A 23,724-nucleotide genomic window follows, 5' to 3' on the forward strand; every position below is an offset into this window, starting at 1 on the left:
TAAAATAATACGTGTATTTATTTTTTAATTTTTCTTATTTTACAAGATAATGTTGTACAGGTAAAATATTATTGAAAAATAAGCTTGCCTTACAAAATTCAAAAGATAGAATACACAATGAAAAGTATGTGTCCCTTCAATCCCTAATTCCATCTGATTTGTCCCAGAAGGAGCCAATAATAGCAGATTTTCAGTAATCCTTCTAGAGATATTTTATGTGTATATTTGCATGTTTGCATATAATAATTGCATTTTACCTTGGTGATAAGATATCCACACTGCTCTGCATCTTGCTTTCTTTTTCACTTTATAATGTATCTTCAAGACTATTCGGTAGTAGTCAAAATAGAACTCCACTGACAATTTTTATACTGGTTACATAATATCCCAGTATATGTACAAACTAAAATTTATATTACCAATCTTACATGAAGGACATTCACCTACTTTCCAATATTTTGCCATTAAAAGCAATGCCTTAGTGGACCCACTATTTGTAAATGGTTTTGCAAATTTATATTTCCTAAAAGTGAACATGGTTATTCAAAGTGTGCATGCGTCCATTCTATCTCACATGGGCCAGGCACTGATATCCTTCAGTAAGTACTTTTTATATTTAAAATGTTGCTGAATGAAAATGGAAAACATACAGACCAAAAATATGTCAAAGTATGTATCCACAATCTACAATATTTTATTTAGAATTCTTTTTAAATAGTGAACTTATGCCTTTGACAACCTGATCAAATAATTCACCATGAACAGAGAATACTGAAGAAACTATTGCATTGCCAAGTCTGTCCAAGGCTTGTGCAATCCAGGGTCTATTATTACTTTTTGTAGTATCAATCTTATTTTTTAATTGACTTATCTCTGCATTCATCTCCTCAGATTTCTTCTTAAATCCTTCTTCAAGCAAATCCTTTTGGGCCTAAAAACATGTAAGGAGGAAAGTAAAGTTTTTAAAATCCCTATTCTTTTAGGAATTGCATTTTGTATTTAAAAATTTTGTTAAACAGTCTTAATTTTACTCCTAAAAACTATTTCTCAAATATCAGAGGAGAATTTGGACCTAGACATTGTGAGGAAGCATAGTTTACAACTTTACTAATACTCATCTACTATTATGATTTTGTTATGGTCCTAACCCAGGTATGAGGACAAATGCTATATATTCCTGCCCCAAAAATGCCATTCGAGAGGTAATCATTGGTCTGATTGCATAAATTCACAGTCTTACTTGGGTGGCATGATCACCCATATCAAAAATAACAGGAATTTATAAGCTGATCTAAAATCTCTTATGAGGGAACTTTCAGATGGACAATGCAAGAATTTCCCCTACACTGTGTGCTAACATGGGCAAGTTACCTATACAGGGAAACAACTGCAGCATGTTTAGAGATTGTTCCTTCTGTATCTATTTAAGTCTGGAAATTTCAGAGAGTTGTATATCAGAATGGATCTACCTCAGGGTGTTTGGGGGTAGTAGAGCTGATAATATGTGTTACTGATAAAGCAAACCAGTTTCTGCTCATATCGAATACACATGAGCGGACTATCTGTTTAATTAGGCCTCCTGAGATTATTTTAAAAATCTCCCAAAATGGCAACTTGAACTCTATATTCTCCAAGGACTTGTAGGGGCCATAGTCAACCTGCATTCTTCAGGATCTAAGTATAGAGCAGAAATCAAAGTCATCTTTAAAAAATTTAAAAGGATTCAGGGCTTTTAATAACTCCCAAGCAGCAAATGGTGATGTGCTTCCTTCCACGATGCTGCTGTAACCTTCACCAGGTCTTCCTGGGGTACCTGGGCAAGGACCATCTGGCCTGCTGAGGGCATGGGCACACTTACCTTTAGTTTATGATCCAACACCATATTCTGCTCTCTCAGTATGTGTTCTCTTTCCTTCTCCAGCTTCTCTTTCAGTTGGGCTATGTTTTCCTTAAGAGTCTTCTCTTGAGCCTCCAACTTTTGCTGCTGCTCCTGTAATTTCTGTTTTAAAAGCTCCTGCTCCTTCTCAGCTGCCTCCTTCTTGGCCCGCTCCACTACCCCATGAAGGTTTTAGAAAGAGAAGAAAATAATAGATGAAGACTCATCTCTACCCTTCTGAGCTCAGAGATCAAACCGACTTTGAAAGTTAAGGGGACAGGAAATCACAGAATTCACTCAGGTTCACATTATCAAGAACACATTTCAGAATGTGATGGGAAAGGCCCTGCCTGGCTGACTGATGTACAACCCTAACCACAGCTACCCTGGAAGATTAAGCAGAGTGTGTGTCCACAAAAGAAAAAACTCCTTATTTTGGGAAAGTCATCTTGCTGGATCTGTCAGAAAGCATTGCAGGAATCTACCCGTCTTGCTATAAGCTGAGACCTGTCCCATACCTGCTACTGCCTTGTCCCGATCAGTAAGGGCTTTATCTGTCTGCAGGATGGATTTCTCTATTGCCTCCTGAGACTGCAAAAACATCTGGAAGACCTCTCTTGCCTGTGGAACAAAGAAAAAGTCGAAAACTTAGATTTCTTTAAAAGTCTAAGTTCTTGAAAATCTAGGTTCTGAAGATTAGTGTTACATAAACAAGTATGTCCATATAATTTTTTCTTTATGTTTCACATTCTACAGTGGCTCCCTATAAAGTATGCAAGCTCCTTAGTGTGACCAGAGGCCCTCCTCATCTCCTGCTTCCTGTCTCCCTCCAGTTCCTCTTCCAGCGCTACCTCCCTGTAGCTGTTCTTGGTTACAGCCACTCCTAACTAGCTACAGTTCTACAATCCCACAATCTCTAATGCTTTTATATGTTTGCCTTCCAGTGTGAAATGCTGCTGATATGTGCTGTTACTTTTTCCTATTACTTGCTAACTGGAACTTTAGGCAAGTTATTTAATTGTCTTTGGGCACTAAGTTCCAACCTATAAAATTTCCAAATTAAGGATGCTTCCTAAAGTCATTTGGAAGATTACATTAAAAGGTCTAAGAAAATAATTTAACAGTATGCCTGAGGTCACAACAGTTGAATATAAGTTAATTGTATTATTACTAATACTACACTTATTACCACTACCTATGCATTCCATTTTCACAGGTCCATAAGTGTTATTGCTCTCTATGCAATTGTCTCTTTCAACAGATGAATATAAGTTAATGGTATTATTACTACTATTATGTTTATTACAACCACCTATGTATCCCATTTTCATAGGTCTATAAGTGTTATTACTGTGTATGCAATTGTCTATTTCACTCTCTTATTTTGATCAGATTGGAGCACAAAGACTCTGATTTAACCTTGTAAATAGCCAGCCCTTTCCACATGAATAATTTTTGTTCTATCTCTCCCGGATTTCTAAGAATGTTATTCTGTCTTTGGGAATACACATTTCTTTTTTTTAAAATATATATTTTATGGGAATAAACATTTCTATTCTAATAAATGATAAAGAGTGGACATCAAAAACTAAGATGTTATGCTATCCCACTGCTCTCTCATTATGGCTGGTGCTGAAGACTCCATTTACTCCATCCTATAAGCTCCCCATGATCTCCTTATTCCTCACCTTTACTCCTTTCCTGGGCACTTGCCAATAGTCCTGTTCAATCTTTTCCTTTTTGTCCATGTAGAGCTTGTACCCTCCAGGAACAGAGAAACTTCCTGCTGAAACACTTTCCATTAGATCCTTTGAGAGCTCATTGAGTTTAGCCTGGCAGTACTGAGCAGATGAATCTTCATTCTGCAGCAAGAAATCCTCCTTCTTCTTCACTATGATTTTCTGCAAGGGAAATGTAGAGAGATGTTACCAGGAAAAATAAAAAGAGGAAACAAAATTCTACAAAATCTTGTAGAGATGGCAATCTAACTGAGGTCTACATGAGAAAAACATTCTAGTGGAGTAGATGTGGACTGAATCAGAAACACAAAACTTGAAATATTCACCACCGTGAAAACTCTCTGTAAGTTTATGGGTTCTTCTTCTCAGATTTCTCATCTGTGACATGATGGGATTGAATTCTATAATCTCTGGTTTTCTACAGCTGTAGCATCTTGTGCTCCTCATCATTAGTGGTTCAATGATATAATAAGGAGAACTGTAATTTGAACAACGCCCTAGAATGAGGGTCCGGTAAGATAAGTGTTGGTTCCTCGGAAAGGTAGACTGTGTTCAGAAAAAGTGCACCGTTCAGTGGTGACTTGTGGGTGTTCAGGGCAGCTTTAGAATCCTTAGAAGTGTTCACTTAAGGAGGATCTTAGGAGTTTGTACTGATTTTACCTCAGTTATCAGAAAGTTTTTGGGATAATTGTCCAAGTCTTGAGGAGATAAAAGAGGGATACGTAGTCTTTTGAAACTCTATTCTTCATGAGAATCCAAGGCCAGTTATTTCTCAGTAAGAGAGGAGCCTTGAGATCAATAAAGGCAACTATAAGTGACATTCTTCTAAGGGAAAGATCATGAACAGCAATGACTGAGACAAATTACCACAAGCATCTTCTGGAATTCCTGGTTTTCATCCTTGAAGGAGTGCTCCATGAAGACTGCAATGGCTTCCTTCTCACAGGTGGCGTGCACGTCCAGCAGCTCCTGGAGTGTGTCTGTGGGGAACCTCACTCGCTGGACCATCTGCTGCCTGTAGTAGTCAGCTGCCTTCTGCACAGCTGCTGAGTTCTCACGCTGGGCCAGAGTTGTCACTGCATTCTCCAGACAAGGCACTGCTCCACTGTTGATGGTGTCTACATAGGTCACCACCAGAGTCCCTAGCCCTGAATAAACCAGGAAATTCAGAGGATAAATATGGAGTTGAAGTTCAATGGGATCCAGGACTCTGAGACTACATTTCTAAGCACGCGCACACACACACACACACACACACGCATGTGCACATGTCCCATCTCTTACCCCCACACATACACACACACTCCTACCTGCTTCTGCTATTATCACTTTCAGTTTCTTATTGGTTTTTCATTATTATAGTTCTTCAGACCACAGTGCTAAAAAATTTAAATATCTATTTTCATCTAACATACTAGAGGACATTGGAAATATAATTTCTCATTTAGAAAATTATAAGGAAGATTTTTACACAGATAAATGATAAGGCAGGGTAAATCTTATTACATTTATTCCTAATTCTGAAGCTACCAATGGATTTTCATGGACATATGGGCTAATATTTATTCCCAGACTTTTTTAAACTTCCAAAATATCTTTTGTATTCTCTTTACAAAGAATACTAAACACATAGGACTTCCCCAAAGAAAAAAAGTATATATCTGTTTTATACCCAGTTAGTTATTTTATTATCAGTGGAGGAATATTTTAGATATGTGGAATCCACAGATAACAGTAACAAAATTTGCAATGTCAGAGAGGGGTTTGTAAATTGCAATAAGTCAGATAAAATATATACGTTTCTTCATGAAGTATGAATACCTGTATACACATAGTACTATATAGAATCTAACAAAAGTGCTGAAAAACACATTATGCAACATATTCAACACATTAGGCCCCACTAAAATGTAAAAAGGAGACTCACGATTCCCAGTGATCGTGATTCCCTCTTTGAGGGTCTTGGTCCTTGCATGCGTGAAGATGTAAGAACAGAAAATGTTTGTTTGCTCCTGGAATTTGGGATCCAGTTGCTTTTCTGACACCTTCTCAATATTGGCTAGAAGGTCTTTGTCATTTGTTGGCCAGACAAAGACAAAACACTTCCGTCTTGGAAAGAAATGCCTGATGCATTCCCTGGGCAAATTGGATGTTTGAATTTTGGGATTCTTGCCTGGGGGATAAATAAAACAGAGAATATAGTGAAATCAGTCTTCATATAAGAGACCTAAAGATGTTTTTGACAGAGTTTGTTGTATCTTTATCGTCTTCTACATTTATAGAACTCCTTTAAAATAAATGTTCAATACTTCTTTGCACATCAAACTTGTAACATTGCTATAACTTTGGTAAGAAAATTCGGGAGACTTCAAATTATACTGCTTTGGTTACAAGGCTACAGTAAGCAAAACACCATGGTACTAGTACAAAAATAGACACAGTGACCAACGGAACAGGTGAGAGAACCCAGAAATAAAGCCACACAATTACAACTATCTGATCTTTGACAAAGTCAACCACAAGAAAGCAATGAGGAAAGGAATCCCCTGTTCAATAAATGGTGCTGGGATAAATGGCTAGCCATATGCAGAAAAGTGAAACTGGATCCCTATCTTATACCATATCCAAAAATTAAGTCAAGATATATTAAAGGCTTAAATGTACAACCTAAAACTATAGAAATCCTTAAATACCATTGCGGAAATTCTGGACATAGGCCCTACAAAGATTTTACAATGAAGATGACCAAGAGGAACTGCAACAAAAACAAAAATTGACAAATGGAATGTAATTAAACTAAAGAGCTTCTGCACAGCAGAAGAACTACCACAAAGTAAACAGACAAGCCACAGAATGGAAGATAATATTTGTAAAGTATACATCTATCAAAGATCTAATATCCAGAATTTATAAGGATCTTAAATGAATTAACAAGCAAAAAATGAACAATTCCATTAAAAAGTGGACAAAGGACATAAACAGACACTTTACCAAAGAAGACATACATGCACCCCACAAGTGTACAAAAAAAAAATGCTGAACATCACTAATCATTAGAAAAATGCAGATCAAAACCACAATGAGATACCATCTCACACCAGTCTGAATAGCTATTCCTAAGAAGTTAAAAAAATAACAGTTGCTGGCAAGGTTGCAGTGAAAAGGATATACTTATACACTGCTGCTGAGAATGTAAATTATTTAAGCCACTGTGGAAAGCAAGTTGGCAATTTTTCAAAGAACTTAGAACAGAACTAACATTAGACCAAACAATCCCATTATTGGGTGTATACACTAAGGAACAGAAATCATTCTACCGTAAAGACACATGCATGTGTAGGTTCATAGCAGCACTATTCACAATAGCAAATACATGAAATCATCCTAAATGTCCATCAATGGTGGACTTGGATAAAGGAAATTTGGTACATATACACCATGTAATACTACATAGCCATAAAAAAATGAATGGAATCATGTCCTTCACTTCAACATAGATGAAGCTGGAGGCAATTCTTCTCAGAGAATTAACACGGAAACAGAAAACTGAACACAGCATGTTCTTACTTATAAAGTGTGAGCTAAACATTGAGTGTACATGGTCACAAAGAGAGGAACAATAGACATTGGGGACAATGTGAGGGTGGAGGGTAGGAGAAGGGTGAGGATTGAAAAACTACCTATCAGGTTCTCTGCTCATTACTTGTGTGAGGAAATAATCTATACACCATACTCCACAACATGCAATTTACTCAGGTAATAACTTGTACATACAGTCTCTGAACATAAAATACAATTGGTAAGAAAAAAAAGAGAGATAAAAGAGTCTGACACCTAATCTCTCTCTCCCTCTCTCTCTCTCTCTCCTCTCTCTCTCTCTCTCTCTCTTGCTCCCTCTCTCTCTCGCTCGCTCCCTCTCTTGCCATGTGACATTCCTGGAACCCTTTCTCCTTCCACCATGTGTAAAAGCTTCCTGAGGTCCTGACCAGAAGCAGATGCTGGTGCCATGCTTGTACAGCCTGCAGAACTGTAAGCCAAATGAACATCTTTACTTTAAAAACACCCAGTCTCAGGTATTCCTTTACAGCATTGTAAAATGAACTAACATACACATAACATTTTTATTTGCAGGCGTTACATTGTAGTTTCATGGCTAACAATCATCTAGTCAATTGTTTTCCTAAACACAGAAAAGCAGAGGGCAAAATAAGGATCACAAGTAACTGCTCTTTAGAAAGTCTTAGCACCCACTGTGGACCATTTATAATTTGAATGCTAAAGAACAAATTATATAAAGAACACATTTGTCTTGAATAATTTCTCTCTACTTAAGGCTCTACTTTTCTTAACTAAACTCAGCTCTAGTCCCGAGAGCTTTTCAACATACCCCTCACTGCCCATTTTTACAGACCTCAATCTAAAACACAAAGGCAACCCTAAAGATGATTGACAATGTTTAGCAGCCATACCCAACTGGACCACCCACAACCCAGATCATGCACTGATACCTTTAATCAGCTTTAAGGCATTCTCCAGGTACTGATCTGCTGTGATAGTGCAACCATTCAACTTTAGCTCCAGGGTGAAATCCCGTACGGTCCAAATAAAGTCTGGAAAGAAACTCACAAACTCTGTGGAATCTTCTGCTTCATCTGAACTTGGGGATGACTTCGACTTAATTAGTTTTGTGAGCTCTGTCACATAACTAGGACTTGGTTAAGGAAAAGAAACCCCCTGTCCACAATTGCCATATTTCCTTTATAAAAATGTTATAAACACTTTCTTTTCTTCTGTACCTCCTATGCTGCACCAATGGCAACTAAATGAAAGGAAAGAAGGAAATGACTTGATCTTTATTCCCATAAAGTCAAATAAAACATGGTGGTTCATTTCCTGGAAGGATACTGCAGCTGCTCCAGGGCCTGGTGATTGATGGTGCTCATGCTATTATATACAAAAGTGCTGCACAGGAGAACAGCCAGGGCAAAAATCCAGGAGTCATTCTTAGGGTCACCCTAAAAAGCACATTAGAGTAAAGGACTTAGGAGTGCAGTCTTTAGAAATTCACAGAGACATTTAGTTTATCAGTCTTTCTTTTATGATTTCAGCTAATGTTCATGCTGTACAAATAAGAGAGACACAAATGCAAATAATAGCTTTGATAATTACAATATGTATTCTCATCACAATTTCTTTATATGTAAAAGGGTTCTAATCATTATAGCATTTTCTTTTTCCTCAATTGCATGAAATCGTACGTATAGAAAAACTAGTACTGCATCTGCTTCTAACTTGGGTATTCACGATGGGTATCAGCACTTCTTCAGTCTACACATATTTGTGGGCCATGAGCCATACAAAATATACCATAGTAGACATAGCTGGGATTCTAATTACATCTAACTAAATTCAACAAATATTTATAGGCACTGCAAATGTTTCCCACTGTTCCTATGTTTAGAAAAACAAATTTAATAATCACACTTGTTACTCTCAAGATGGCTGTTTCAAAGCAATGACAAACATTGAAAACAAGAAATTCAATAAAAATAACAATATTTATAAAAAGATTACATCTTAGTAATGTATATGAGTGGAATTTATAGCTATAATATTAAATTTAAAAATATGTCTATCAAGGAAGATTAGTGCAATTAAAGTTGGAAAAAGTGTGTGTGATGTGAAAGTTTCCTGGAAGTCATGAGCTGAGTATGAATTGGTAGAATGTGGATTTGAAGAAATGAAAGTGATTCTGCATGTAGAACGACTCAGAGAAACAAAACTAGAAATTATAGACTGCAAGGGTCTTTGCAATAAGAATAGAGTTTGACTGAGCAAAGGATAAGTACCCAAGATTGGATAGTGAGCTCAGGTACATAGTTGATGAAGGGCAGGGCAAGGTTAATTTGTTTATATAAATTATAGTGTTCTAAATTATAGAATAATCCAGAAGTTATTTCTACTCCAAACAGTGTATATAGCTCGTTCCTAGAGCAAATGTAAAAACTGAGATGTAGAAATTTTTACATGGTTCCAGAAGATTCTATGGGAGTCTAGAGGTAGAAAACACTATTCATTTCCTTATTTCTTCCAAACCCTAATTTTAAAAAAGTAATCAAAATTCTTCTGGGATGTGGAACTCGTGACAAACAATAAACTATTTAGACAGAAGTATATCACTGATATATGGCTTTACAGTAATTATAAAAATTACAATGATATTTTATTTATTTATTTATTTATAGAAATAGGGTTTCACTATGTTGCCCAAGTTGGTCTTGAACTTCTGGCCTCAAGTGATTTCCCTGCCTCAAATTTCCAAAGCACTAAGATTACAGGCATAAACCACCATGTCCAGGCCCCAGTGACATTCTTTAAGAAATATAAAAAACAATTCTAAAATTAACATGGAATCACAAAATACACTGAATAATCAAAGCAATCTTGAAAAAGGTATCACACTTCCTGATTTCAAAACATGTTGCAAAGCTACAGTAACCAAAATAGTATGGTGCTTGGATAAAAACAGGTATACAGACCAATGGAGAACCCAGAAATAAACCTCTGCATTAACAGTCAATTGATCTCTGATAAGGGTACCAAGGACACACAATGGGAAAAGACTGTCTCTTCAACAAATGGTACTGGGAACACTGTATATCTACATTCATGCAGAAGAGTGAAATTTGATCCTATTGCACATCATATATAAAAACAACTGAAAATGGATTAGCGACTTAAATGTAAAACCAGAAACTGGATCCAGAAATCCCAATACTGTGTATCTATCCAAGGAAAATGAAATGAGGATGTTGAGACATCTACACTTCTGTATTTATTGCAATGTTACTCACAGTAGCCAAGGCATGGAGTCAACTTAAGTTTCCATCAACACATGAATGAATTTTTTTTAAATGTGGCATCTAAACATAACAAAATGATTAAGTCTTTAAAAAGAAGGAAAGCCTATCATTTGCAATAACTTGGATGAACTAGGAGGACATTAAGCTAAGTGAAATAAGCCAGACACTGAAAGACAAATACTACATGACCTCACTTATATGTGGAATCTGAAAAACTGAGCTCATAGTAGTAGAAAGTTGAATAGTGGTTACCAGGGAATAGTGGGGAGAGGAAAGAGAAGGCTGGGAGATGCTGCTCAAATATACAAAATTTTAGTTAGATAGTAGTTGGGGAAAAGATATAAAACCATAAAACTACCAAGAAAATATAGAGAAAAAGCTTCTTGGCATTGGTTTGGGGAATTGTGTTTTTGGATATGACATCAAAAGCACAGGGAAAAAAAGTAAAATTAGGCAAGCAGGATTTCAGCGAACTAAAAAGTTTCGACACAGCAAAGGAAATAATCAACATAGTGAAAATGCTACCTACAGAATGGGAGGAAAATATCTGTAAACAATAAATTTGAAAAAGGATTAATAGCCAAAATATATAAGGAACTCATGCCAACTCAATAACAAAAAATAAATAACCTCATTGAAAATGAGCAAAGACCTGAATATACATTTCTTAGCAAAAAAAACCCTACAAATGTAAAGCAGGTATGTAAAAAGATGCACAAATCATGAATCAGAGAGTAGAATAGTGTGACTACCAGGGCCTGGAGGTGGAAGAAATGCAGAGATGTTGGTTAAAGAGTACAAAAATTCAGTTATGCAAGGTAAACTCTGGAGATCTACTGTACAGCAGGGTGACTATAATTAACAATATTATATTAATTGTGACCTGGAATTTTGCTAAGAGGATGTATCTTAAGTGTTCTCACCCCCACCTCCAAAAAAAAGAGAATAGAAAAAACAAAAGCTGTACCTATGTGAGGTGATGGCTATATTATTGGCTTAAATGTGGTGACCATTTCACAGTGTATACACATATTAAAACATCAAGCTGCATACATTAAGTATATACAATTTTATTTGTCAATTTTACCTCACTAAAGCTGAAAAATAAACAGAATTTCTAACTTCTGTTTGGACACAAAGACTAGAGAAATTTAGAAACTATTTTCAAATAAGTTTCAAACTAAGACAAAAAAGATATAAATTGTTCATTTTATATATTAATAGGAAGCTAAATACCAAATATTCATCTTGAAATGTTTGCTGTGGGAATAACACATACTTTCATAGAACCAGTACAGTTGGAATCATCTCAAAGCCTTCCAGAATGCTATGTGGGTAGTTGATTAGCTTCACCATATAAAATATATAAACCTAACTCTCTTAATTTCGACCCTCAAATGCATCCTTTACGTGGTAGCTCAGAAAGTAGATGAGATGCCCTTCCTCATCACCTGGGATTGGGTCAATACTTCTCCTTTTTCCTATCAAGGCACTCTTATAAGCAACTGCACATGGTGAAAGCTGTGATGTGCTGCCTGAATCACAGGTGTCAGCTCTCTTAATGGGAAAGCCTTACAGGGGTGACTTCCAATGAGTAATCAGCATGAGGGATGAAGGCCTGACACCCTTGTTCCAAAACAGGAAAACTCAAAGAAGCCATTCCAGCTACAGAGCTCCTTGTGGAATTGACAGAGGGCAGGGGTTGCATTGCAGTTCAAACTCCTCAGTCTCAACAAGTTGCTTCTTTCCCAGTCGCACAACATTAAATCTGAGTGCATATATCTGGTCTCCTCTATGATACTGAGGGCCTTTACTTTCTTCACGAATATCTATGCTACTCAGCCCAGCAGCCTGGAACTGAGCTGCTTAACAAGTTTTTATCAGATTGAACCAAATCATTCACCACAGTGCCAAGAAATAAAAGAATGTTTTACCTAATACAATGAGGTCGAAATTAAAGAAAGAAAATAAAATCACACAAAGGAGAGAGAGACTTGCTGTGTTGGATTAGAGACAGTCAACTGGCTCAGGCTCTGGGAGGAACCTTGATAAAGTATCTCAGAAGCCAGAGCTCAAGAGAATGTGCTCTGAGAACTTTCCCAACACTCCCTCACTGTCTGAAGGAAAACATAAATTTTCTCCCTAATCCTTGCCCTTGTAGTATGAGTAAACCTAAGAATTTATAGATATCTGTTTCCCATGTATAGTTTGCCCGTTTTGTATCTAAATAATACAGTGAAGGCCATGAGAAACATCCAAACAGGATAGAGCTGCAAACATCAAAGAAGGAGGTTAATGCAGAGCCCTGCAGGACTGGTCTGCACCAGCCTGGACTTGAGATAAGGCCACCGGGCCCACATACCAAGAGTCATGAGTAAGCCTGTCGCTGTATTGCTTAACTGCTTTTTTCCTCACTTCTGTAAACTGGTTTCTTTTTGCGCCCTAAGATGCATAAAAAGCCCTCACTTTGTTTGTCCAGGGCTCAGTCCTTTGGATGTGAATCCACTGAGCCAGTGTACACCTTAAATAAATCCTCCTGTAACCTCATCCAGTTTCCTGATTTCAGAAAAGTCTGATTCAAACAGGCCAAAGTTTGCCTCACGCACTGTAGTTGGATTTCTAGGTTTCACAAATAGATCACAGCAGTTAAACTACAAGGTTCATGAAGAGTTTAGGAGAAAATTCAGAAAGAAAAGAATGTGTCTGTGACTATTTGCCTTACCTTTTCCACATCACCCAGACCCTCGGTGTCCAGAAGGACCAGGGTGTGGTTTGGCTTGAAGGGGTGGGGCACACACCACATCCAGATGCCCTTGGTTTCAGACTGCACCGTGGAGCCCAGAGGGAAGCCTGCAGGGAAGAGGAGGAAGCTAAGCACAGAGACAGCAGAGCAGCCAAGCAGCCCTGGGGCCACAGCGTCAGACTGGTGGATTGTAACTATCCCAGCATACAAAATGGTACTTTCTGTATTTCCTCAAGAATGACTCTTTCTGTGAGTCATCTATTTCAAAAAGCAAGAGACATTAAATGGGATAATGATGCCAAGCAAGGGCTCAAAATGGAGATGAAGAAGAATCCATGAATCAGACAAAATAAAGGTCACTGATAACAAGAACATCTTAAAAAGTGGTGAGGTTTGGATATAGTTTGGAGGCAGATCCAAGATGGCCGAATAGGAACAGTTCTGGAGTGCAGTTCCCAGCAAGAACAACACAGAGGGTGAGTGAACACTGCATTTCCAAATGAGTTATTACTGCCCACAGACCAGGACATTCCTGGGCTGAAAAGTGACACGACTTTTCAGCACAGCTGTTTCAGCCATTGCAGCGGGTCTCACACAAAAACTCACACAAATCTGGGCGGCCGTTTCAACTGGCACCTGGAACACCTGAGAGACAGAGCTGTCCATTCAACTGAAAAAAAGGGGGCTGAAACAGAGAGCCAGGTGATCTGGCTTGCTGGGTCCCACCCCCACAAAGACCAGTAATCTGAATCACTCTGGATTGAGAGTTTCGCAGCAAGTGCAGCTTGACCTGGGACGTTCCAGCTCTGTTGGGGGAAGGGCACCTGCCATTACTGAGGCAGTCGGCCACTACCAAGGCAGTCCACCATTACCGAGGCCATTCTAACTATATCTCTATAAACAAAACCACAAGGAAGTTCGCCTAGCAGCTAGGCAGAGCCCATGACAGCTCAGCAACACCTCTGCTGGCAGACTGTGACTAGGCTACCTCCTTGCTAGGCAGGGCAGCTCTGAAAAAAGGCAGCAGCACGTCAGGAACTTATAAGTAAAGCCCCACCTTCCCAGGACAGAGCACCTGGGGAAAAAGGCGGTTAAGAGTTCTGCTGCAGCAGACTTAAACGTACCTGCTCAGCAGCTCTGAACAGAACAATGGAGCTCACAGCTCAGCAGTTGAACTCCCATAAGGGACAGACTGACTCCTCAAGCAGCTCACTGACCACCATATATCCAAAGAGTCAACTCATAAAGGAGAGCTCAGACTGACATCTGGCAGGTATCCTTCTGGGACGAAGATAACAGAAAAAGAAACTGGTAGCAACCCTTACTGTTCTGCAGCTGCAGCAGGTGACCCCCAGGCAAGCAGGTTCTGGAGTGGACCTCTAGCAGTCCTACAGCAGAGGGGTCTGACTGCTAGAAGGAAAACTAAAAAAAAGAAAGAAAGAATTTCATCATCAACAACAAGGACATCCACTCAGGGACCCCATCTGAAAGTCACCAACTACAAAGACCACACAGGTAGATAAATCTGCAAAGATGGGAAGAAACCAGTGTAAAAGGGATGAAAACACCAAAAGCAGAATGCCTCTCCTCCTCCAAGGGATCACAAATCATCACCAGCAAAGGAACAAAGCTGGATGGAGAATGAGTCTGATGAATTGACAGAAACAGGCTTCAGAAGGTGGGCAATAACAAACTTCTCTGAGCTAAAAGAACATGTTCTACCCCAATGCTAAGAAACTAAGACTCTTGAAAAGGGGGTTGATGAAATGGTAATGAGAATAAGCAGCTTAGAAAGGAATATAAATGAATTGATGTAGCTGAAAAACACAACATGAGAACTTTGCGAAGCACACACAAGTTTCAATAGCTGAATTGACCAAGCAGAAGAAAGGATATCAGAGATTGAAGATCAACTCAATAAAATAAAATGAGAAGTCAAGATTAGAGAAAAAAGTGAAAAGAAATGAACAAAGCCTCTAAGAAATATGGGATTATGTGAAAAGACCTAATCTATGTTTGATAGGTGTACCTGAATTTGATGGAGAGAATGAATCCAAGCTGGAAAACACTCTTCAGGAGATCAAGGAGAATTTCCCCAACCTAGCAAGGCAGGCCAATATTCAAGTCCAGGAAATACAGAGAACGCCATGTGATGGAGAGAATGAATCCAAGCTGGGAAACACTCTTCAGGATATTATCCAGGAGAAATTCGCCAAACTAGCAAGGCAGGCCAATTTTCAAGTCCAGGAAATACAGAGAACTCCACAAAGATATTCCTCAAGAAGAGCAACCCCAAGGCACATAATCATCAGATTCACCATGGTTGAAATAAAGGAAAAAGTGCTAAGGGCAGCCAGAGAGACAGGTTGGGTTACCGACAAAGGGAAGCCCATCATACTCACAGCGGATCTCTCAGCAGAAACCCTACAAGTCAGAAGAGAGTGGGGCCCAATAGTCAACATCCTCAAAGAAAAGAACTTTCAACCTAGAATTTCATATCCATCCAAACTAACCTTCATAAGCAATGAAGAAATAAAATCCTTTACGAACAAGTAATTGCTGGGAAATTTCGTCACCACCAGGCCTGCCTTACAAAAGCTCCTGAAAGAAGCACTAAACATGGAAATGAACAACCAGTACTAGCCACTCCTAAAATGTACCAAATGATAAAAAGCATCAATACAATGGAGAAACTGTGTCAACAAATTGGCAAAACAACCAGCTAGCATCAAAATGGCAGGATCAAATTCACACATAACAATAATAACCTTAAATGTAAATGGGCTAAATGTCCCAATCAAAAGACACAGACTGGCAAATTGGATCAAAAGTAAAAACCCATGAGAGTGCTGTATCCAGGAAACCCATTTCATGTGCAAGGATACAAATAGGCTCAAAATAAAGGGATGGAGGAAGATTTACCAAACAAATGGAGAGCAAAAAACGTTGCAATCCTAGTCTCCGATAAAATAGACTTTAAACCAACAAAGATCAAAAGAGACAAAGAACGGCATTACATAATGGTAAAAGGATCAATGCAACAAGAAGAGCTAACGATCCTAAATATATATGCACCCAATACTGGTGCACCCAGATATATAAAACAAGTTCTTAACGATGTACAAAGAGACTTAGACTCCCACACAGTAATAGGGGGAGACTTTAACACTCCACTGTCAGTATTAGCAATGAGACAGAAAATTAGCAAGGATATCCAGGATTTGAACTCAGATCTGGACCAAGCAACCTAATACACATGTACAGAACCATCTACCCCAAATTCACAGAATATATATTCTTCTCAGCACCACATCACACCTACTCTAAAATTGACCACATATTTGGAAGTAAATCACTCCTCAGCAAATGCAAAAGAATGGAAAACATAACAAACAGTCTCTCAGACCGCAGTGCAATCAAATTAGAACTCAGGATTGAGAAACTAACTCAGAACCACAAAACTTCATGGAAACTAAACAACTGGCTCTTGAATATTGACTGGATAAACAATGAAATGAAGGCAGAAATAAAGATGTTCTTCGAAACCAATGAGAACAAAGACCACAATGAGAACAATGTACCAGAATCCTGGGAGACATTTAAAGCAGTGTCTAAAGGGAAATTTATAGCAATAAATGCCCATATGAGAAGCAAGGAAATATTTAAAATCAACACCCTATTGTCAAAATTGAAAGAGCTGGAGGAGCAAGATCAAAAAACTCAAGAGCTAGCATAAGACAAGAAATAACTAGGATCAGAGCAGAATTGAAGGACATAGACACAAAAAACCCTTCAAAAAATCAATAAATCCAGGAGTTGGTTTTTTGAAAAGATCAACAAAATAGACAGACCACTAGCCAGATTAATAAAAAAGAAAAGAGAGAAGAATCAAATAGATGCAATAAAAAATGATAAAGGGGATCACCACCGATTCCACAGAAATGCAAACTGCCATCAGAGATTACTACAAACAACGCTATGCACATGAACCACTAAACCTGGAAGAAATGGCTAAATTCCTGGAAACTTGCGCCCTCCCAAGCCTAAACCGGGAAGAAGTCGAAACCCTGAATAACCAATAACAAGGGCTGAAGTTGAGGCACCAATTAATAGCCCACCAACCAAAAAAAGCCCGGGTCCAGATGGGTTCACAGCCGAATTCTACCAGACATACAAAGAGGAGCTCGTACCACTCCTTCTGAAACTATTCCAAACAATCCAAAAAGAGGGAATTTTCCCCAAACCATTTTATGCAACCAACATCATCCTGATACCAAAATCTGGCAGAGACTCAACAAGAAAAGAAAACTTCAGGCCAATATCCACGATGAACATAGATGCAAAAATCTTCAATAAAATACTGGCAAACCGATTGCAACAGCACATCAAAAAGCTTATCCATCACGATCAAGTAGGCTTCACCAGTGGATGCAAGGCTGGTTCAACATACACAAGTCTATAAACAGAATCCACCACATAAACAGAACCAAAGACAAAAACTACATCATTATCTCAATAGATGCAGAGAAGGCCTTCAGCAAAATTCAACAGCTCTTTATGCTAAAAACCCTCAATAAGCTAGGTATTGATGGAACGTATCTCAAAATAATAAAAGCTATTTACGACAAACCAACAGTCAATATCATACTGAATGGGCAAAAACTGGAAGCATTCCCTTTGAAATCTGGCACTGAGGTACATGTGGAAAACATGCAGGATTCTGAGGTACATGTGCACAAGTACCTCAGTGCAATTAAAAAAAAGTGGTGGGGTTCAAAGTCAGAGAGGAGTGGGTTGAAGAAAGACGTGAGAAGGAAAAAACTCAAAAAAGGAGATTGAGAGAATGTTTTTTGCACTGAAAAGTGATTAAAGACAAAAATTAAACACACACACACACACACACACACACACACACACACACAAAAAAAAAAAAAAAAAACACAGGAGTTGCTGGCCACAATGGGATATGAAATTCAGGAAGGGTTTTTAAGATGATACAGGTTCAAACATCTTTGTATGTTGATGGGAACATTACATAAAGAAAGCAAAATATGTTATAAGAAAAAGGAGACACAATTACAGGAGCCCAAGACTTGATTACACAAGACATGGTAGGATTCTGAGTACTAATAGAGGATATTTTCCTTAAAGGAAAGAATATGGGACAGGCTACAGTAAGGTAGTGACTTGGTGGTGAGAATTAGAATGAGGTTTCGCTTATTGAAAGGAATTGGGTTTCCCCTTTACATGCCTAGGTTAGAGCATTAAAACGCTGGAATCAAGCAGTTGGCCTGTGTCCCAGGATACCACTCACCATGATTCTGTCCTGCCAAACGGTTCATCAAGTAGGATTTGCCTGTACGGTACAGTCCAACAATGGCCACCACCACCACTGGCTGAGAAATCTGGTCAAGAATCCGTATAGCTTGCTGGTTCACTGACAGCTGTTCATTGTTGTTTTCCACCAGGCAAATGGGAGCCAACATGTTGGGTCCAGATTCCATGGCAACTGCCAACCTAGAAGAGCCTCCTAGTAGAAATAAGGTTACATTCTCTGCCTCAGTTATCCAAGCACCCATAAATTTAGGACCTATGAGACTTTTGATTTCTATGAGACAACATGTAACCTAGCAATAGTGAACTACAAAAGGCTTCCTCCATCATTCCCCCAAATCTGTAATGCTGTTAGTGATGAAGCATAGTATCTTATCATCTCCATAATTTTTCTTCAATAGTAAAAATAAAATTCAAGAAATTGTTATCATAATAGGGGGCCTACAATATTCCAAGACCTGTGATGCCTGCCTTAAATATCTGATCTCATTGACACTTATAAGAACCTGCAAGTTAGAGATGATAGTACCCGTATATATGTAAATGAGATAAATGAGTCTTACAAAGGCTGAGTGCATAAGTCATAGAACCAAGATTACAAATCTAGACAATTGAGCAAAATGGCACACTATGAAGTTCTAAGTCCTTTTCTCTTAGGAGACATTAAAAAATGGAAAAACTGGCTAAAATTATCTTATAGAAGCTCTAGAAAATAGTCAAAGGTCTATAGCAACCAAGCAAATGTCCAGTAGAAAAAAAAAAGGCACATTCAAAATGGTAGGAGATTCCATGGTGTTTTGCTTGCCCTTTCCCCACCCATTTGCCTCAAAAACATGGTCTTGGTCTGGAGGAGGCTGGCAGTCCAGTTTCCACTTCCCTTCCCTGAATTGGAGGGAGTAGAACAGACTTTATTTATAACCTGATATTCTGACCAGGGGCTATCTTTTCTGGTGTATGTTCTACCTAACTTGGATTTCCAGTATCAATGATTTCTTGTGTATGATACCAAAACCACAGAAAACTGAAAAAAATAGATACGCCACACTTAATCAAAATTAAAAACTTTTGTGCATCAAAAAGCACAGTCAACATAGTAAAAAGGCAATCCACAGAATGGAAGAAAATATTTGCAAATCACGTGTCTGATAGACTACATAAGAACTCCTACAACTCAACAGTGACAAAATTTCAATTGAAAATGCCCTGGGATGAACAGTTCTCCGAAGAGGACCTATAAATGGCCTTGATGTGCACCTGAAAATATGTGCAACATCAGTTATCACTGGGGAAATGCAAATCAAAACTACAGTGAGGTACTACTCCACACCCACTCATTAAGATAACTATTATTTTCAAAAAATAAATAAAGCAGAAAACAAGCATTAGCTGGGATGTGGAGAAACTGGAACCTTTGTGTATCGCTAGTAGAAATGTGAATGGTACTGCCACTGTGAATAAAAGTATGGTGGTGCCTAAAAAAAATGAAACATAGAATTAACATCAAAATATTTCATTTCTGTGTATATATACACCAAAAAAAAAAAAAAAACTGAAGGCAGGGACTCAAACGGATATCTGCACACCAATATTTATGGAAGCGTTATAATAGCCAAAAGATGAAAACAATCCTTATGTCCATCAAGAGATAGTATCAACAAAATGTAGTAAATACCTACAATGGAATATTATTCAATCATAAAAATGTCTGAAATTATGACACATGCTACAACATAGACCAATCTTGAAGACATTATGCCAAGTGAAATAAGCCAGACACAAAAGAACAAATGTTAAATGATTCCACTTGTATGACATACTAGAATAGTCAAATAGATTGAGATGGAAAGTAGAAGCATAATTACTTACCAAGGGCTGAGGGAAGAGGGAAGGAAGAATCATTGTTTAAAGGTAGAGAGATTCGGTTTACAATATTGAATAGATTCTGGAGACGGTTGCACAACAATGTAAACATATTAGTATCGGTGAAGTATACTCTTAAAATTGTTAAAATAATTAATTTCATTATGCATATTTCACCACAAAACAAAAATGTAAATACGAAAGCCTTGATAAACTGACAATCAAAGACAGTGGTTATCCTGTAAGTTTTTTGAACCGTAACCTGCAGTAGTAACTTTTTAATGATGATCATACACTAAAACATGCTCTTTATCAATATGACTTTATGTGCTCATTTTTTATCTACAGGTTTAGAAAAGTGATGGAAATTGGAGGGAGATGGGGAAGAAGCCATGTGGGATGAGAAACTTTTAGAGAATACAACCTATCTTTTTCAAAAGGGAAGTAGGAGAATGTCTAGAATCTAAAGAATTAAAGTACAGGCTGAAGGACTTAGCCTAGAAGGGTCAGGTTCTCGACGAGAGTTACTCCCACAAATGAGAATAAAAACAGAATTCGAATAACAATACATATAACACTGCATATTATATAGAGAGATAAATTAGAGATATATCAAGAGAGAGATTTATCTCTCTAGACTATATATAGATAGGTTAAAGAGATTTCCTTTTAAGAGATAATGTCACTGTCACTGTTGGGTGAATCAAGGTGAAAGGCATATGGGATTTTATTGTAATTTTTTTTAAGGTGAAGTTTAATTCTATAAATCTAGTATTGAAAGTACAATTGTTCCGTAGATCTCCTGGCACACTTTTTATTGCCATTAAATTAAAATTGTTTTCTATGATTTTTTTTATAATCAGAATATGTAAACATAATATTGTCTTCAAATGTCTCAAATACTCACTTTTGTATTTATATGTCAAATATTCAAGATGCATCTAATGCCATTAAAAATACCAGTTCTATCATTCACTACGTATGTGACCTCGACCAAGGAGTATCATCTAGCTGAGCCTGTTAATTAAAGGGGTCTGTGAGTTAAATTATATATACAACCCGGAGGGTGTTTTGATAATAAAATGAGACATTACAAGCTTATATCTTAACATGGCATGCAGCACAAAATAGGATTTCAGGAAAAGTTGAATTAAATGGAGGTTAAGCTACATAATAACAGTAACAATTGGTCCATTAGATTCTACAGCTCAACAAAATATGCAAACTGTAAATCACTAAGAAACAAAAACTACAAATAAATTTTTCACCAGAGCAGAACTGTAAAGTTCAAGCACGCTGTTGCTGTACAACCTGCTCTTGTCTGATTCTTCACTGAGGGAGGTAAAGAAAATGGAGATCAAGCCCGAGGCCCTGACTTCTACGAGGAAATGCATTGTAATGTGATGTGTGATGTGTTCATCACGTTGCAGTGACTGCAACTGTACAGTCCCTTCTTGAAAGTGAACAATAAAGGAAGCTGTAGGAAGATGTGGCTGTAAACAACTTTATATAAACCAGCTCTATGATTTCTTAGCTGCGAGGAAACCAGAGAACTTTTAAATTCTACTAAATGAAATACAGCTGTTCAATTCTATTCAGGACTGGTTTTCAAACTCTGATGTATGTTAAGAATCACCTGAGGGGATTGTTCGAACCCAGATTCCCAGGCCTAAGTATCTATCTGTTTAGCAAGAGCTACTAGTGACTCTGATTTTCCTATGATGAACAAACAGCACGCGAGAGCGCGAGCGCGCGCGCGCGCGCACACACACACACACACACACACACACACGAGTTAGGACTATGTAATTATTTTTAAGTAATAAAAACCAGCAATGTAGGGACTAAATTTTATTTCTACATAGAGAGTTATAGAGCTCTTACTCTGAACCTTTCCTAAGTGTGACTATTAGGTAGAAAAGAAACTCTCCCTTCAGATTATAATTTCCTGGAAGCTCCTTGTTTTCTGCATTTCGGGGCCGACCACAGGGCCTGATAGAGGTAGCCAGGCAGGCGCCCACCAGGGCTCTTTCCAGGCCATTCACTGCTGTCCTGAGTTCAGGGAGCAGTACATCCAGGGGGACGCAGCGTGCCTGGATGCTTGAGTTGGACTAAGTTGCATATAAACGAAAGCAAACATACCTGCTCTACTGCACCACAGGTCCAAGTTTTCAGTTTTCAGTTGCCTTTCACAATCTCCTTGCTCTCTTTCTTCCTTCTACTTTCGTGTCCCTCCTTTATAAAGGGAAAAAGGAGCTGAGGAAGCTAGTCATTTCCATAAATGGGATGGGGCAGTAAAACCGAAATTGAAAGTAAAAGCAATTCATGCAGTTGGTAGGAATTAGCAGAGGCCTGTCTGAATCATCTGACCCGAATTTGAAGATGGGTGTTGGGGGCAGGGGTGAGAGGCGGTCAGAAAAAGCCACAGACGCTGCACACTCACACTTTTGCAAGCACCGTCCTGCCGGCTTTCTTTCGTCCTCCTCATCCTGGAAGGCTCCGTGGGCTTTCTTGATACCTCTCCCAGTTAGCTCTCGTTTCCTTGGCACACAAGAAAAGTAGAAAACCCACATTAGAAACGTAAACAAAGCTTTAGGAACCAAGAATATTTTAAGCACTTTTCTCTTAGTGGGGATTCTTGGGTTCTTTTGTTAATGAATAGCTTTTGATATTTTAAATAAGTTCACACACAAACACACACAGGTATACTTCAAAGATATTGCAGATTTGGTTCCAGACCGCTGCAATAAAGTAAGTCACATAAAGTTTTGGTTTCCCAGTACATGTAGAACTTATGCTTACAGTATTTTGTAGTCTAAGTCTAGTAAGTGTGCAATAGCATTATGTCTAAAAGTAAAATTACATGTCTTAATTTTAAAATATTTTATTGCTGAATAATGCTAATGATCATCTGAGCCTTCGGCAAGTTGTAATCTTTGTGCTGGTGTAGAGTTTTGCCTCAATGTCAATGGCTGCTGACTGATCAGGTTGATAGTCACTGAAGGTTAGGGTGGCTGTTGGCAATTTCTTAGCATAAGATGACAGTGAAGTTTGATGCATTGATTGACTCTTCCTTTCACAAAAGATTCATCTGTACCATGAGATGCTATTTGATCTCATTTTACCCAGTTCTTTCAAAATTGGAGTTAGTCCTCTCAAATCCTGTCACTGCTTTATCAATTTAGTTGATAAATATTCTAAATCTTTTGTTGTCATTTCAACAATGTTCACAACATCTTCACCAGGAGTAGATTCCATCTCAAGGAACCATTTCTTTGCTCATCCCTATGAAGCAACTCCTCATCCATT

At 38.1% G+C, this 23,724-nt stretch overlaps 1 protein-coding gene across 2 annotated transcripts; it reads right to left on the reverse strand.

Annotated features, from left to right (window-relative positions):
• On the reverse strand, positions 1 to 22,874 carry LOC105725683 (guanylate-binding protein 6-like). Of its 2 annotated transcripts, XM_021666432.2 has the most exons (12): positions 22,859 to 22,874; positions 22,558 to 22,650; positions 18,536 to 18,751; positions 13,201 to 13,328; positions 8,521 to 8,630; positions 8,124 to 8,320; positions 5,543 to 5,788; positions 4,483 to 4,763; positions 3,565 to 3,777; positions 2,395 to 2,497; positions 1,859 to 2,052; positions 1 to 931 (listed from the first exon to the last, which is right to left on the reverse strand). In XM_021666432.2, the coding sequence occupies exons 3-12, from the start codon at positions 18,723 to 18,725 to the stop codon at positions 695 to 697; spliced, it is 1,899 nt and encodes a 632-aa protein (XP_021522107.2). In that variant the 5' UTR covers positions 18,726 to 18,751; positions 22,558 to 22,650; positions 22,859 to 22,874; the 3' UTR covers positions 1 to 694. The 2 variants fall into 2 exon arrangements, with proteins under 2 accessions (XP_021522107.2, XP_012320243.2); XM_012464820.3 differs by lacking the exon at positions 22,859 to 22,874 and having other exon boundaries at positions 22,558 to 22,752.
• Between the last annotated feature and the right edge of the window lie 850 nt (positions 22,875 to 23,724).

This window comes from Aotus nancymaae, unplaced genomic scaffold, assembly GCF_030222135.1.
Source record: "Aotus nancymaae isolate 86718 unplaced genomic scaffold, 86718_ANA_hifiasm-v0.15.2.pri h1tg000007l, whole genome shotgun sequence".
NCBI lineage: Eukaryota > Metazoa > Chordata > Mammalia > Primates > Aotidae > Aotus > Aotus nancymaae.